Source organism: Moschus berezovskii, chromosome 22 (genome assembly GCF_049115385.1).
Source record: "Moschus berezovskii isolate FMDL1 chromosome 22, NW_MosBer_1.0, whole genome shotgun sequence".
Classification (NCBI taxonomy): Eukaryota; Metazoa; Chordata; class Mammalia; order Artiodactyla; family Moschidae; genus Moschus; species Moschus berezovskii.
In genome coordinates, this window is record NC_142481.1 from 16,502,188 (window position 1) to 16,519,696 (window position 17,509).

General features: G+C 41.5%; 1 protein-coding gene across 15 annotated transcripts in view; it reads left to right on the forward strand.

The window, feature by feature from the left end:
* Window positions 1-14,301: 14,301 nt before the first annotated feature.
* The window catches only part of ZNF382 (zinc finger protein 382), a 36,794-nt gene continuing 33,586 nt past the window's right edge, over window positions 14,302-17,509 (forward strand). For 3 of the 15 annotated variants that reach the window (XM_055410829.2, XM_055410837.2, XM_055410841.2), the window contains exons 1-2: window positions 14,894-15,029; window positions 17,430-17,495. Coding sequence is in view for 9 of the 15 variants with exons in the window: in XM_055410837.2 (XP_055266812.1) it covers window positions 17,487-17,495 (9 nt within the window). In the remaining 6 variants the exon portion in view is untranslated. The other 12 variants (XM_055410834.2, XM_055410838.2, XM_055410842.2 and 9 more) reach the window with 12 other exon arrangements.

Below are 17,509 nucleotides of genomic sequence, written 5' to 3' on the forward strand. Positions count from 1 at the left end.
TAATACATGTCAGCTGCTATAAGCATACAGTTGATTTTGTACTTTTCATCCAGGCTGATAACAATTTTCTTTTTATTGGAATGTTTAATCCACTTCCATTACATTAATAATTATTAATAATGTTGAGTATACCAACATTTGCTTTTATGTGTCCCCTCTTTTTTTTCCAATATTTATTTATTTGTTTGATTACACTGGATCTTTGTTGAGGTACATGGGATCTACAGCTGCAGCATGTGAACTCTTAGTTGTGGGATGTTCCCTGACCAGGGTACGAACCTGGGACCCCTGCTTTGGAAGCATGGTGTCTTAGCCACTGGACCAGCAGAGAAGCCCCCCATTTTAAAGAAAAAATATTTATTTCGGGTCTTAGTGGCAGCACACAGTTGTGGCACCCTGGCTTAGTTCCCTGCAGCATGTGGGATCTTAGTTCCCTGACCAGGGATCAAACCCACGTCCCCTACATTTTGAGGTGGATGCTTAACCACTAGACCACCAGGGAAGTCCCTGTTTCTTTATACATTTATTCTACCATTCTTGCCTCCTGTTATATTACTCAAATAGCTTCTCCATTAATTTATACTGTTATACATTATTCTCTTAGTGGTTATCATAAAGATTACAATATTATGCTTAACTTATACAATTAGAACTCTCATGCAGTGGGTGTGAGAGCATAACACACTAGAAATATGTTCATCAGTGTCTACAAAACTAAACATAGATTTATTACATAACCCAGAAATCCTTTTGCAGGACATTTTCCCACAGCAAAAAAAGAAAGCTTATGTTGACAAAACATAAGCATACAATACAGTAATGTTCATAGCAGTAGTATCTCTTAAAGAAAAATTCAAAACAACTCAAATTTCCAACATCAGAAGGAGAGAAAAGTAGTCTGTGCAACATCCTATAATGGAACATAAAGCAAAAAAAAAATGCCTGCCACATGCATAACACGGGTGAATTCCACAAAGATGTCAGAAAAAAAAGATTTAAATTAAAATGAAGTAGATTTTGAATATGGAGGTATATAGATATTTTTATTCAGTGGCACCCAGATAATAACATAAACTATCCAATTCCTACATTATTCCCCTGAATATTAGTACATACATCTGAGCAGATGCATTTCCACCCAGCAGAAGCCAATGCCACATTCCTGAACATGTCTGCATTTGAAATGACACAGACACATGTTCCCAGAAGGTCCTGGAGGGGAGGAAAAGTTGGGCAAGACATGTGAGCCGCATAGCAAGTAGAAGGAATTACCCGGGTAATATTCAACTTTAACAACAACTGATTGGTTTAAAATATAGAATATCCATTCATGACTGCTGCTGCTGCTGCTGCTAAGTCGCTTCAGTCATGTCTGACTCTGTGTGACCCCATAGATGGCAGCCCACCAGGCTCCCCTGTCCATGGGATTCTCCAGGCAAGACTAGTCATTAAATGTAAGGTTATAAAAATTTTTTTAGTTAAAATTATGTTCAATTATATCTCAAAACTTGGAAAAAGTATGAAAACATTCAAAACATTCAAGTTTTTAAAAAGTGAATGCATAAATATATACAAGACTAAGATTTTAATCGAGATACTCTAGATTAAGGAAGGAAGGAAGAAGTCAAGTCACTCAGTCATATTCGGCTCTTTGTGACCCCATGGACTATACAGTCTTGGAATTCTCCAGGCCAGAATACTGGAGTGGGTAGCCTTTCCCTTCTCCAGGGGATTTTCCCAACCCAGGGATTGAGCCCAGGTCTCCCACATTATGGGCCAATTCTTTACCAGCTGAGCCACCAGGGAAGCCCAAGAATACTGGAATGGGTATACCAGGGGAAGCACACTGATTGAAGCCACCCACCCTGGCCAGGCATCATGGTAACCATTTGCATGAGTTGTTTTACGACAGGAGGTCCTGGTAAGGAACACAGAACTAATAAGCCACCACCAACCGGAAGAGTTCAGGAAAGGTCAAAAAGAAACATCACATGTCCAACCACCTTCCAGAATCCTTCTCTCCAGCATCCATCTTGGCTGAACAAGGCGTACACCACCAGGAAGGACTCTGAGTCAGAATGATTGGCTAAAGACAACCTGGAAACTAATACCATCACCATAAAACCGGAGACTGGAGACTGCAAGCCAGTCTGGCAAAGCTGTTCTCCTGGGTTCCCTTACCGTCCTGCTCTCTGCCCAGGTGCCCTTTCCCAATAAAATCTCTTGCTTTGTCAGCACATGTGTCTCCTCGGATAATTCATTTCCGAGTGTTAGATAAGAGTCTGGTTTCGGGCCCTGGAAGGGGTCCTCCTTCCCGCAACAAATGGCGACTCTAGTGGGATTCTAATTTGCTGTGACTGACATCCTGACCACTCAGGGTACTCAGGGGCCAGCTTGCCTGCCAATGGACCAGACCCAGCAGCCGCAACTGGGACCCTTTTGTCCCTGGTCTCCTGATGCGAACAACTGGCCAGAGTGCCCCGCTGGTAAGGAACAAGAGACTTTATTGACCTCTCTCCCCTTCCCTCTCTCTTTCCTCTCCTTAACCCTTCCTCAGTTCAGTTCAGTTCTGTCGCTCAGTTGTGTCCGACTCTCCGCGACCCCATGAATCACAGCACGTCAGGCCTCCCTGTACATCACCAACTCCCGGAGTTCACTCAAACTCATGTCCGCAGAGTCAGTGATGCCATCCAGCCATCTCATTCTCTGTCGTCCCCTTCTCCTCCCGCCCCCAACCTTTCCCAGCATCAGAGTCTTTTCCAGTGAGTCAACTTGTCGCATAAGGTGGCCGAAGTATTGCAGTTTCAGCTTTAGCATCAGTCCTTCCAATGAACACCCAGGATTGATCTCCTTTAGAATGGACTGGTTGGATCTCTTTGCAGTCCAAGGGACTCTCAAGAGTCTTCTCCAACACCACAGTTCAAAAGCATCAATTCTTCGGTGATCAGCTTTCTTCACAGTCCAACTCTCACATCCATACATGACCATGGAAAAACCATAGCCTTGACTAGATGGACCTGTGTTGGCAAAGTAATGTCTCTGCTTTTTAATATACTATCTAGGTTGGTCATAACTTTCCTTCCAAGGAGTAAGCGTCTTTTAATTTCCTGGCTGCAGTCAGCATCTGCAGTGATTTTGGAGCCCAAAAAAATAAAGCCTGACACTGTTTCCACTGTTTTTCCATCTATTTCCCATGAAGTGATGGGACCAGATGCCATGATCTTTGTTTTCTGAATGTTGAGCTTCAAGCCAACCTCTTCACTCTCCTCTTTCACTTTCATCAAGAGGCTTTTAGTTCCTCTTCACTTTCTGCCATAAGGGTAGTGTCATCTGCATATCTGAGGTTATTGATATTTCTCCCAGCAATCTTGATTCCAGCTTGTGCTTCTTCCAGCCCAGTGTTCCTCATGATGTACTCTGCATATAAGTTAAATAAGCAAGGTGACAATATACAGCCTTGACGTACACCTTTTCCTATTTGGAACCAGTCTGTTGTTCCATGTCCAGTTCTGACTGTTGCTTCCTGACCTGCATACAGGTTTCTCAAGAGGCAGGTCAGGTGGTCTGGTATTCCCATCTCTTTCAGAATTTTCCACAGTTTATTGTGATCCACACAGTCAAAGGCTTTGGCATAGTCAATGAAGCAGAAACCCTTCCTAGCCTTCCCCTTTTTTCTAATCCCCCGGTCCTGGACACAGAAATCTGGTTGAAGGGCCTCAGCCTGAGCTGAGGATTGGAGACTGATCATCTCCTCTTGGCAGAGAACTCACCAATGCTGGTTCTGTTCTGATCTGGTTTCTGGTAGGGCTGAGTTCCAGTCCTCCCTTCTCTGGAGGTCCAGGGTAAAGTCCCACAACACCTGGGTATCTGCAGGTGGCAGGAGATGACTGGAAGACCACCCCTCTTACCCCCCTCTCCCGCCTCCTCCCCCTTCTTCTTTCAACCTGGCTTCCTTTCCTCCCTTTGAAATGTTTGAAGACCTGAGATATTTTCATTTACTCTGTTAGTACTTGGATCTGAAGTTCTGTGTCTCTATAGGAGGTTTTCTGAGAGACTGTATTCTTGTATATAAGGGAGTGTCTGATGAAGACTGCCAGGTCTATATGTGTGTTTTAACTCTGTGTTCTGTGTTGTGATTTTTGATGGCCATTTTGCTTTGTCTGCCTACCATTTGGTTTAGATCTGCCGCCATTTTGTTAGAACTTGATTTTCTTTCCCTGTGCCTTGAGACCAGGGCTCTCAGGAACACTTTTCTAGACTATCTCTAACTCCTGACTCTGAGGAAAAATGGGAAAAAAACTTTAAAAATTTTATTTACTCCAACTGTTTTTTTTAAACTAGTAAATTTTATATTGTAATATCTAATTCATGACTAAGCTTAAAAAATGAAGCTAGGTCTTGCATTGTATCTGTCTAAATATGTCTCGGTATGTTTTTGTCTCTAGATAATATTTTGAGATTAACTTGTAAATGAGCTCTATTTAATTGTCTTAAAAAAAGGTAAGCACTTACAAATCAAATAATTCTAAATTAAACAATAAATTCCAGTGTGAACTGGTAAATATTCAGTATTAAATACTGATATTAATGTTTGTTTGTTTGTTGACCTCTCTAATATAGACATGTCTTAAAATAATTAACATTAAATAAAATATTTTCATTGTACCTAGGTTTAATATAAGTTAAATATTATCATATCTGTTACAAGTTTGCCAACAAGAAAATTACCTCAAGTAAAAAAACTTCTAAAAAAATGTAAATGACATATGAGCTTTTAGATCAGCTCTATTAAGAATAAGTATGCTTTAGAAATATCTGTCAAAAATAGTCTCTCCAGATTGGGGTAACTTGAATTTCTAAGGGTTGTGCTAAAGGAAATGGCAACCCACTCCAGAGTTCTTGCCTGGAGAATCCCAGGGATGGGGGAGCCTGGTGGGCTGCCGTCTATGGGGTCGCACAGAGTCGAACACGACTGGAGCGACTTAGCAGCAGCAGCAGTAGCAGTAGCAGCAGTGCTAAACTAAGTGTTGGAAGTCTATTAAATAGTTAGGTCATTTCCAAATAAAATAAGATTTTGAAACATTTACTACTAAACACTGATTTCCTTTTACAGAAAAACTAAAGTGATTTGAGACTATAAATAAATAATGTTTGGTACCATGCTAAAATGTTTTAAGAAAGCAGGGTTTTAGAAATTATCACTGGTATTTATGCTCACCAATATATAAAATGCTAATATAAAAGTTCTTGGTTGCTAAAAAAAAAAAGTAGAAAGTGTGTTTTCAGTAAAAAAAAAAAAAAAGGATATGAAAAAATACTAAAAAGAGTTATACATGATCAGGATTTTCTAAAATTGGATTACAATTAGTTAGATAAATGGATTTTGTTAGGAATGACACAGCCATAGGAAAACTGGTTAGAGCCAACTAGGCCCAAGATGGTGGAGTTGATTTTCACTAGACTTTGAGCCCATTGTGACATATCAACAAGCTAAATGATACACCCATCAACATTGACTAAATCTGACCAAATGTTCTAAACCCTTTTAATTGATTTTTTTGACAAAACTTCCTAAATCAAATTATTTTAAAGTTCCTTTGACCTCTAGCTAACTTCGGGGAGCTTCAGAGGGCCCCTGAAACATCCCAAAGAGAGATATTAAACTGTGTCTATTTGATTGGTTAAATTACATGAAAAAGATTATATCAAGTGAGTAATAAATCTGCTCATATTATATGGCAAAATTACTAATACAGATATCCTAAAAATTATATGGAATTCTTAACATTTTTATATGTCCTGGTATTCTAATGGAAAACCTGATGACTTCACAAAAGTTAACAAAAAGACTGAATGAACCAGCGAATATGGTTATAACTTTTATGGTTTCTATCTGAAACCAGATTTACGGGTTTAAATCTTATGTTTTCCAGGAGTAGAGAAAACCTCACTCTCAAACTAATTATGACAATACTTTGGTAAAATTATATGTTATAAACAAAACAATTATATTTTCTCTCTATCTGACTCTTCCAGAAATTGGAAACTCTTAGGTTTCCAATAAGTTTATCAAATGAGTTAAAAAAGGTTATCTCACTAACAGGTACAAACATCTCAAGAATTTTTGAGACCTTAAAAAGGAAAAAATTCACCTAGATTTGTTAGGCAAAATCTGTGATAAGCCTCTGGTGTGAGTTTCCCAGCCCTGTTTTATTTTAAAAGTTCAGTCTGATACTCTATAAATGTTTCAGCAAAATAAAAAGTCTATGATCAATTATGGTTATATAAATCATCAGACCAAACTTAGTGGGAACAGACCTATTTAACAAACAATCTAGCCTTAATTTGGTTATATTTGATAAAAATGAGGGTAATTTTAGGGGAAAAAAGATGTTTCAATAAATGTTAAATCCCAGTTTGTTAATGGAGGTCTGCATCTAGTAAGACTCATTTCTTAGATAGTTCTTTGCTGTTATGTGATATTAATGTATATTTTAATTAAATTATTAAAGAACACCCTAAGTTTGTTTCTAACGCTAACCTCTGTAACCTATCTTTGGATGAAGATCAGATGCCTCATGACCTGCAACCAGGACTGGGAAAAGACATAATTTAAGGGATTGTCTTCAACCTGGATGGAAGGACTTTTTTATCAGGTACTCTTAACTAGCTCATGCATAATGAAACTGAAGGGAAATTAACTCTTAGGTAATTCCCACTTCCAAAGGCCCCTACACTGGATTGGTCTGTAGAGAAGACAGCTAACTTGATTTCACCTTAAAGTGATGCTCAAACAGAGGAAAAACTACACTACACCAAAATGAGAAGATGATGACATCAGAGGTAGACAGCTTGCCCAAGATGCTGGACCTGATTCATATGATCATTTAGAATGTTTTCTTGACTTCTTAGACCTTTACATATAAATCAAATACTTTTCTATCATAGGCCTGATCCTATACTAGTTTTAGAAATCAATCCAATTGTAGGGTTTGTGGCCAATTGCCTGTGTCTAGTTCTGGGTTACCTTGGTGAATTTCTCTACTACAAGGGTCTAACTGGTTGGCCCTGAAAAATTTACTTAAAAAAATATTATAGTCATATTCAAGTCACTATTGAGGATTCCCTCATCGGGCAAATTAATAATGCCTGCTCTGACTCCGGCCATAAATTTGAGCTTTTTTCTATTACTCAAACTCAATCAGAGCAACAAACAGAGTTTCGACAAAGGAGGAAAAAATCTCCCGCAATTATGGGACAGATTTATATAGATAACACCAGGCTATGGTAATTTACATTTAAAGTCTCCTCTGTGTTGAAAACAATTAAATCATACTAAAGATGATCAGTCTAGTAACACTAAAAAACTGAGCTATATGCCTTATGCTGCTGCTGCTGCTGCTAAGTCGCTTCAGTCTTGTCCGACTCAGTGCAACCCCATAGACAGCAGCCCACCAGGCTCCCCCATCCCTTGGATTCTCCAGGCAAGAACACTGGAGTGGGTTGCCATTTCCTTCTCCAAAGCATGAAAGTGAAAAGTAAAAGTGAAGTCACTCAGTCATGTCTGACTCTTAGCAACCCCATGGACTGCAGCCTACCAGGCTCCTCCACCCATGGGATTTTCCAGGCAAGAGTACTGAGTGGGTTGCCATTGCCTTCTCCCATATGCCTTATAGACGGTGCCAATATATAATTTCCCTGAAAGATAAAGATTCTACAGAGTAGACCAAGTCAGATGACCTGGGATATACTGGGCTACATCTAATGAAAGCTCTTAAGTATTAGTTGTGATTTTACTAATACTGCTGGCTATGTTATTTGTATTTCACCTGTTTTACAAAATTGCTGTTTCTTACACTGCTAAATGTGATTGAGGCCTCTGATAAAATAATATATAGTTCCATATGAGATCAATGACGGTAACAGTGTAACTCTAGATATGGAAAGAAGAGGGAATGTTTTCCTGGACCAAGAGGCTAGTAAGACAGGTGATCTAGAAAATTTTGGATACTGTTTTATGGACTAGTCCAGTAACAACACGTTGAGTGGCCTGTCAACAAAATCTTTGCCAAACCTGAGAATGGACAGTCTCAGCACCATGGGATAAAATGGTCACGAACTGCCCCCCTCAGAATCATGGTCAAGTTTATTAGCAAAAAAGGGCTATGCCAACTGAAAACTGACACTTGCTATCTACATCCACAAAGATTAAATCATGGTAACTGCAACTGCTGACCTTCAATGCCCCTGAAAGGAGTTTGGGGTGAAAATCAGGATTGAGGCACTCTGTGCTCTGGAAAAAACTGGCAGAACAGGCCTTCAGATAGTTAGATCTTTTTAAGAGAAGATTTTGAGTCCCAATTCTTGCATCTTCTCATACTTAGAAAAACACTGACGTCATTAACAATGAAATCTGCTTTAGCTATTGAGAAAAATTTTACAATTAAAAGTCAAAATATAGTAGCTATGGTTCAGACATCCTGGAAAATAATTAGGTGATGCTATGGGTATACTTTCAGATTAGACCTTGTATTGCCAAACACTTGAGGTTTCTGAGTCATGTCAGGCTTGGATGTCACCATTCTCAAAACAATGTCTGCTAGAAGCTAGTAACTGCAACCTTACTTTTTATAAAACTAGACAACTGGCTACCTGGCTACAAGTCTCCCCAAAGTGCCAAGTCCAGACTGGGTTTCAGGCCTATTCTTCTAAAAAGAAATAATATTTATTTTATCTATTAAAATTCCAGTTATCACTCCTCCAACCACTTCTAATTGGGTCTGTTACAACAAAATGACAGACCAAGAAACTGAGATTTTAATCATACAAGACTCAGATCTAGAACTTGGAACTCAGAAATATTTCCAATTCAGTGTCTATTCTCCAAACTGAGACAGTCCTATGCCCCATTTTGACAGGAAGTTATCACAGTCATAGTTGCCTAGTTCCCTAAATTAAAACTGAACTAAACTCTGAGGCTCTGGAGTACAGATCTGTTCTGTGTTCTCCATTTCTTATCTGTGAGATATAGGCTTCATTCAGCCTCCTTGACCTTCCCTGAGTTCCAAAGGGTGGATTCAAACTATTGCTAATCAGGGAAGGGAGGGGATACAGAAACATAGAAGAAACAATCAAATGGGGGTACAGCCTCCAGACAGGGTCCTGGTTCCTACTCAAAGAAATATGCATAACAATGTCTTTGAGTTCTATGAAACTGGAGCCCCCACCCAGGTGGAGGATGATAACTTCAGACTAAACACAAGATTCCTGAAACACAACTCTGTTGCCTCACCACCAACAATCAGGTAAAAAAAAAAAAAAAAATCACAAATCCTGCAGCGCTCACCCCAAATGTTGCCTCCTGTTTCTGGGGACCAGTGATGACCATCCTGTTAGGGCTCCTGTTTGGCCCCTGTCTATTTCATCTCTGAGAAGAGTCAAAAGTTTCAAACTAAATTGCTGTTATTACAAGGATGAATGCTGGTTTCAGACAAAAAATACCTTGACTTAGATCTGATAGAGAGAGACTTTTGCTCTGCTAGGCACGCCTACGCCCATGCACAACAGAAAGAAGTTACAAAAGAAAGAGACCTCTCCCCCAATTCCCAAAAAGTATCTTGAGTATGAAGTGTCTCAGGGGGGATTTAGGGGAAGTGCACTGATTGAAACCACCCACCCTGGCCAGGCATCATAGTAACCATTTGCATGAGTTGTTTTACGACAGGAGGTCCTGGTAAGGAACATGGAACTAATAAGCCACCACCAACCAGAAGAGTTCGGGAAAGGTCAAAAGGAGACACCACATGTCCAACCACCTCCCAGAATCCTTCTCTCTGGCATCCATCTTGGCTGAACAAGGTGTACACCACCAGGAAGGACTCTGAGTCAGAATGACTGGCTAAAAACAACCCAGAAACTAATACCATCACCATAAAACTGGAGACTGTGAGCCAGTCTGGCAGACCTGTTCTCCTGGGTTCCCTTACCCTCCTGCTCTCCACCCGGGTGCCCTTTCCCAATAAAATCTCTTGCTTTGTCAGCACATGTGTCTCCTCGGACAATTCATTTCCAAGTGTTAGACAAGAGCCCAGTTTCGGGCCCTGGAAGGAGTCCTTCTTCCTGCAACATGTCGGCTATCCCTTTTCCAGCAGATCTTTCCGACCCAGGAATCTAACTGGGGTCTCCTGCATTGCAGGCAGATTCTTCACCAGCTGAGCTACCAGGGAAGCCCTAAATGACCAGAAAGATTCTGAGGACACAAGGCGTACAGGATGTGGCATGTGTGCCTGCTAAGTCGCTCAGTTGTGTCCTGACTTTGCGACCCCATACACTGTAGCCCGCCAGGGTCCTCTGTCTATCAGATTCTCTAGGTATGAATACTGGAGTGGGTTGCCATGCCTTCCTCCAGGGGATTTTCCCGAACCCAGGAATCAAACCCACACTTCTTACATCTCCTGCCTTGACAGGCAGGTTCCTTACCACTAGCACCATGTGGGATGTGGACTCTGGAATTAAAGGTTAGTAAATTTTTCTGTAAAGAACTGAAAGGTTGTTGCTGAACCACGAAAAGACGCTGGGATTCTTGGCCTCCGGAGGAGAAGAATTCAATCCAGGGCCAGAGATGAGGCTTGATCACTCAGAGCTTTGGTGCAATAAAGCTTTATTAAAGTATAAAGGAGATGGAGAAAGCTTCTGACATAGGCATCAGAAGGGGGCAGAAAGAATACCCCCCTGCTAGTATTTAGCTGGATGTTATATAGTTACTAGAGGTCTCTTACGAGAAGGCAATGGCAACCCACTCCAGTACTCTTGCCTAGAAAATCCCATGGACAGAGAAGCCTGATGGGCTGAAGTCCATGGGGTCGCTAAGAGTCGGACACGACTGAGCAACTTCACTCTTACTTTTCACTTTCCTGCATTGGAGAAGGAAATGGCAACCCACTCCAGTGTTCTTGCTTGGAGAATCCCAGGGACGGGGAAGCTTCGTGGGCTGCCATCTATGGGGTCCACAGAGTTGGACATGACTGAAGTGACTTAGCAGCAGCAGCAGAGGTCTCTTAATGAAAGAAAGGAATGTCTTAAAACTGAGAATGGCCATAAAACGATTGACTTGAATCTTGTAGAAAGGGAGACTACCATACAAATAGTTTGGTTTACACAGATTAGTGGAACAATGTCTAAGTAAAACATACTGGTTTGTCAAGTAAGTTCTGAGCCATTAGGTGGAACTGACTTGAAGACAGAGTCTGGGGTAAATGCATAGTATATTAACATAGCTTAAGACAAACATTTCCATAAGAAAAATGCATTGGTTAACTCAAGATTTGAGAAAAGTTCACTTCAGGTGGAACTAGGTGTCATTATGGCAACACAGTATTTTAAGAGAAACCTCTTTTTAAATTTGTATAGAGAAGGGAAAAAAAAAATATATATATATATATATATATCACTAGTTTGTTTCCTCCTGCCACTTAAGAGAGAGATAAAAAATGTCTGACACTTGCAGCCTATTTTCTCCGTTTGGAGACCCCTGGCCTTCCTGCCTGTTACCCTCTCAGAACCAGATAGTAAACATGTTAGACTTTGTGAGCCAAAAGACAAAATCAAGGCTATTATGTGGAAGCTAACATAACAAGAGAGAAAACAAATTTCCACAAAATGTTTTCACAAATTCTAAACTTCATTTATGAACATTGAAATATGAATTTTATGTAATTTTCATGCCATGAAATATTGTCCTCCTTTTGATATGCTTCAGTGACAGAAAAATGTTAAAAAACCAGTCTTAGTTCACAGGCCATACAAAAAAATAGGCTACAAGCTGGATTTGGCTTACAGGGTCATGGTTTGCTGACCTCTGTTCAAGACTCAGACCGTTATATAGTACTGACTCTCAGTTTACACAATTATGTGACTCGAAAAAAATGATGGCAAATCTTATACAAGAACCGGTACCACATAAATCCCCTAATTGGAAAAAAATGTCTGCCCTTCAAAGAGATGTCTCTGTACATATCCCCAATATTCTTGGTGGTGCTTTAGTCACTAAGTTGTGTCCAACTCTTTGTAGCCTGCCAGGCTCCTCTGTCCATGGGATTCTTCAGGCAAGAATACTGGAGTGGGTTGCCATTTTGGTCTCCAAGGGATGATAATATTCTTAAAGGCCTCCAAAACAGAAGACTGTTTTTACTGAAGACTGTTACTGAAATCAAACCTTCTCCTTCCTTGCCATTTCCCCATTCATGTCTTTGAAGAAAATCTAAAGTATCTAATGTGTAATTCTGTCTAAGCATTGGTCTCTTCCTTAACAAATCACCATGCAACGGAGGACTCTTTCTGTGTCATAAATCTACTCAGCAAAAAGAGCATATGGGCAAGGTGCTGGTGAGTAGTTATACAAAAATTAACTGTAGGAAGGGCATTTGATGAGGAACTGGGAAAGAAGGGGATACATCCTCATGGTATTAATAACTATCATTAAGAAGAGAAGGCCTGGAGACCAGGTAAATGGATTAGTCACTATTTGGCAGGGCATCTAATTCATTCCATGAAACCAAAAGCTCAAAAATGACCTCTAGCTTGGCTTTGAGATGTGTGACTGCAACACTTTTTTCCTTTGATGGCTCTTCTTTTAGAATACAGCAAAACTTGGAGGAGAAAGGGAATCATGACATACCAGGCCTTTCATACCAAGACAGGTTAAATGCGAACACAATCTTCATTGGTAGCAAGCATCCATCATCCATGTTCAGTATACCCAATGGAAGGATGAGAAAGACTGGAATACTGTTGACCCTTCCCCATATCATAAAGAAAAATCAGTTGACTGTAGCCTAGGACCAGAATCTGTTTCTATGTTCACCGAAGTTTCCTGTTGACAAAACTATGAAAATACTGTATGTCTGCAATATGCAGCTTGCCACCACAGAGCTTCTAAGAGGAATCTTTGGAAGCAGAAATCTTACTCCTGATGCCTTAATATCATGGTTTCCCAGCACCCTGCTTTAGGGATAATTCCAGCTGTAAAATCGCCCTAATAAACACAGAAATGTGCTTCTTTTTAGTTGCAACCTTCATTCTACCTCTCAATATACTGAAGGCCCAGAATGCTATTTTTGTGCAGCTAGCATTCCAGTGTAATGTGGCTCTAAAAAGTGAAAAAACAGAGGCAATGAAAGAAAACCCAGAATTCCAACAAATTCCAAGAAACCATGGAATTGACAATTAGTGCCAGAACAGGCTACACTTAATGCCCTGAATGCCTGTGTATCAAGCTGTTAAGCTAGACAATAGAATCAGGGTACACTGATGAAGGCAACAGGGGCCATGCTTTAAAACTGAGGGTCTCTGGTTAACAAGGGCCTCAGAATCTTAACAGGAACAGTCACACAGGGATCTTGTCCGCGGATTCCTCAATATTGCTGCTGCTGCTGCTGCTAAGTCACTTCAGTCGTGTCCAACTCTGTGCGACCCCATAGACGGCAGCCCACCAGGCTCCCTGTCCCTGGGATTCTCCAGGCAAGAACACTGGAGTGGGTTGCCATTTCCTTCTTCTCAACACTAGAACTACAATAATGAACCTCTACCGTACTAAAAGTGAAAAAGCCACATTAGGCCAGTTTTTGTTTTGTTTTTTAAATAAAGGTGATGGTAGCTTAATGTTTGTTTATATGGCTGCACAGGTTCTTATTCGTAGCATGTAGGAACTACTTTTCTGACCCGGGATCAAGCGCCACCCCCTGCATTGGGAGCCTGGAAATCTTAGCCACTGGGCCACCGGGGAAGTCCTCAGCCAGGAGTGATCAGACTCTGCTGCTGCTGCTGCTAAGTCACTTCAGTCGTGTCCGACTCTGTGTGACCCCATAGATGGAAGCCCACCAGGCTCCCCCGTCCCTGGTATTCTCCAGGCAAGAACACTGGAGTGGGTTGCCATTTCCTTCTCCAATGTGTGAAAGTGAAAAGTGAGAGTGAAGTCGCTCAGTCGTGTCCGACCCTTAGCGACCCCACAGACTGCAGCCTACCAGGCTCCTCCATCCATGGGATTTTCTAGGCAAGAGTACTGGAGTGGCTTGCCATTGCTCTAGCCTGTTACAATAGTGCTGTCAAATGGTTACTTAGTCACAGTATATAACGCCTCACAGTCGCTGCCGACCAGGGTTATTAATAAGGCCCCGCCCATATTCACAGTCTTAGGCGCTTAACCCGGACGGGTCAGAGCCTCCGCATGATGCACACAGCCTGGTCCCGTCCCTCACACACTCGCTCTCGCTCTTTCTCATAGCACTTATAACCACATCTTACGCTGACGCAGTCACACAGTCACACCCACAATCACCTTCCTCAGCAGGTGACTTGCAAAGCCTAAGGCTCCCGCCTCTACCTACCACATCCGTGCCTGGGAAACCAGAACTCTAGCAGTGAGCTCCTCCTGCATCCACACCCGAGTCACCTCCACTCACCACTAGCCAAACTATGACTACAAGGCTAGGGGAAAATGAACCAGAGGCCGAAGTGCATTAGTGCCCTCAGGGCCTGTGAGAAACGTAGTCCAACCCGGAGAAGCGGACCCTGGCAGAAACAACCCAAGCGCCAGCAGCTCGGACCTCGCCGCTGCTAACCCGCCGCCGCGTGGACTCCTGGGAGCGCCAGCCAGTGCGGGAGTGCGCAGGCGCAGACGACTGAGCCTTGGCTGGGGTGAGGTTGGTAGGTCCTAGGGGCCCAGAGGAGGGGGTGCGAATTGGGAGTTTCTGCCGCGGAGAGCAGACTAGGGAAGCGGTACCTGATGTGGAGCCTAGGGGGGAAACCGGGAGCCCACGCCGGGCCTGTAATTATGAGGACGGAACCGGAACCGGGCCCTTGGTAAACCGGACACTCAGATCTGTGAGAGCGCGGCCTCGGGCGTAGCCTGTGGGCGTGACCCTGAAGGTGACAATCTTGTATGACTTGGAGCGAGTTTTGCGAAGGGAGATTTTTTGTCTCTTTTGACCCCGAGGGAGTTCCATCGCGAGGAGCAGGGCCTCACACAGCGGGTGTGTGTGTACCAAATGGAGGCGGCCGCCTGTACCCAACCTGCAGCGTTTTGGATGCGTGCTGCTGTTCTGTGCAGTGTTGCGGCTGACTGTGTGTAAAACTGAGAGTCTCGTTGCTGCGTGTGGATTCCTCTGCATGTGTCTCTCTTCCGAATAGGTGTGAGTCCTGTTTGAGACCGCAGGTGACCATGGAGAAGCGAAATGATTTGTGGTTTGCCTGGAATTATTAATGTGCTGTCAGAGATTGTGAATGATACGCGGGTGCCTGTGCTATGGTACTTTTCTTTAGTGATAGAATTTAACTCTGTGTTTGTTTGTAACCTACTGTACTGTTTTGTGATAGTTTTTTTGATTGAGAAACTCTATCTGACCACTAGTTAGATAGGTAAAGATTTGATTATCTGAATAGAGATCATTAAGCCTGCCTCCAAAATTGTAACTCAGTAGCAACTTAGCAAATAAAATAGAGGTATAAGTACTGGAAAGGAAGAAGTAAGATTTCATAATTCCCAGATGGTAAGGTTCAACAGGGAAGCATTCCTTATTCGTTCAGTCGTGTCTTGACTCCATAGAGTGTAGCCCTTCAGGCTTCTCTGTCCGTGGGATTTTCCTGGCAAGAATACTGGAGGAGGGTAGCCATTCCTGGCTCTAGAGGATCTTCCCAACCCAGGGATCGAACCGAGGCCTCCTGCATTGCAGGCGGATTCTTTACCGTCTGAGCCACCAGGGAAACCCATACTAACTAAAACCAATGTGTTAAAATGATTAGTGTTCTATAGGTAGCATGCAGAAAAAAAAAAAACCATTTTTTTTTACCCATAACTAGCACTTTCAGGGAGCTTCCCAGGTGGCACAGTGGTAAAGAATCTGCCTGCCAAGAGACGCAAGAGATGGGGGTTCCATCCCTGCGCTGGGAAGATCCTCTGAAGAAGGAAATGGCAACCCACTCCAGTATTTTTGCCAGGAAAATTCCATGGACAGAGGAACCTGGCAGGCTACAGTCCATGGAGTCACAAAGAGTTGCACACTACTGAGCACACACTAGCAGCACTTTCAACAGTGATATATGAATAAGGTTTCCTGCTTCTGGATGAAATCTATGGCAGGTCAATAGCTTCTTCAGGCATTCCATGATATAAAAGTATTAGGTATACTTTTAATTGTAAGACCAATCTCATTTTAGTAATTAAAATATTATTTTGCTAATTAAAACATTCACTGTAGCAATCAATACATCAGCCTTCATTTAGCAAAATATTCTCTCTGCCTGGAAACCTACAAAGTGGAAAGATCAATTTCTATTGCTATACCTGTATTACGAAAAAGTATTGTTCAGTAGATAATACTTAAACTACTATTAATAAGTTACTAATAAATAATGGTTAATTTTCAATAATTATGCTAATTCGAATATACAGGTGAATCAATAAAGAGATGAAGTAGAGAAATTAAATAGAAAATCCAGATATTCTCAAGTATGTAAGAATATGTAATAATGATAGAGATGGCATTTCACATCAACTGAGAAAATATGGACTGTTTAGTACATAGTATTGGTAAAGAATACATACAGGGAAGAAATCTTCACAAGGCAAAAACATTTTAATAGTCACATGAGCAGCTAAAAATTATTTTCAACTTAAAATAGGTAAAAGGTTAATTTATTAAATTGAAAAAGGAGATAGTGTCAACCAACTAGAAAATAAACACCACCATGAGGAAAATAAATATACTTATAAGATGTCTTCACAGAAAATAAAGTAGCTTATTCTCATATAAGAAATATGTAAATTAGAGCCATATATATACATATATATCCTGGAAAAGGAAATGACAACCTACTCCAGTAGTCTTGTTTGGAAAATTCCATGGACTGAGTACCCTGGTAGGCTACAGTCCATGGAGTCAAAACGAGTCAGACACGACTGAGCGACTTCACTTTCACTTTCATACATATATATATCTGATAGGCAGAGATTAAAATTATTTTCAACTGCATTCATTAGGGTTTGGGGAAGTGTTCTCATGCACTGCTAATGACAATGTAAACTGTTAGGAAATCCATGAAGAACGATTTGGAAATATGTGATAAATTTGTCTTCCATGGGAGACATTAGGTGGAGCTGCAGAGGGAAAAACACAATATTCCCTCTCTCCACGCTACAACAGATTCCCCAGAATCTCTTCTCCTTCACCAGGAGATTAAGTTTCTGGCATTGATAAGGGCACAGGATTGGTCCATTTCCCTACTAATCTCTGTCCTGGATTTGTGTGGGGTACACAGAGTGAGCAAGTGCCAAAACTGAAAATAGATGCCGATTTAACTGAGTTATTCTGAGAGATCTAAGTCAAATCTGGTTTCACATGGCTCCTTGTATCTTCCCATCTCTGCCTTCTCAGGACTCTTTTTCCAAAGAAGAGCACAAAAGAGAAGGCTCATCTGCAAACATCAAAGCCATGCTTCAGGTGAGATGATGTTT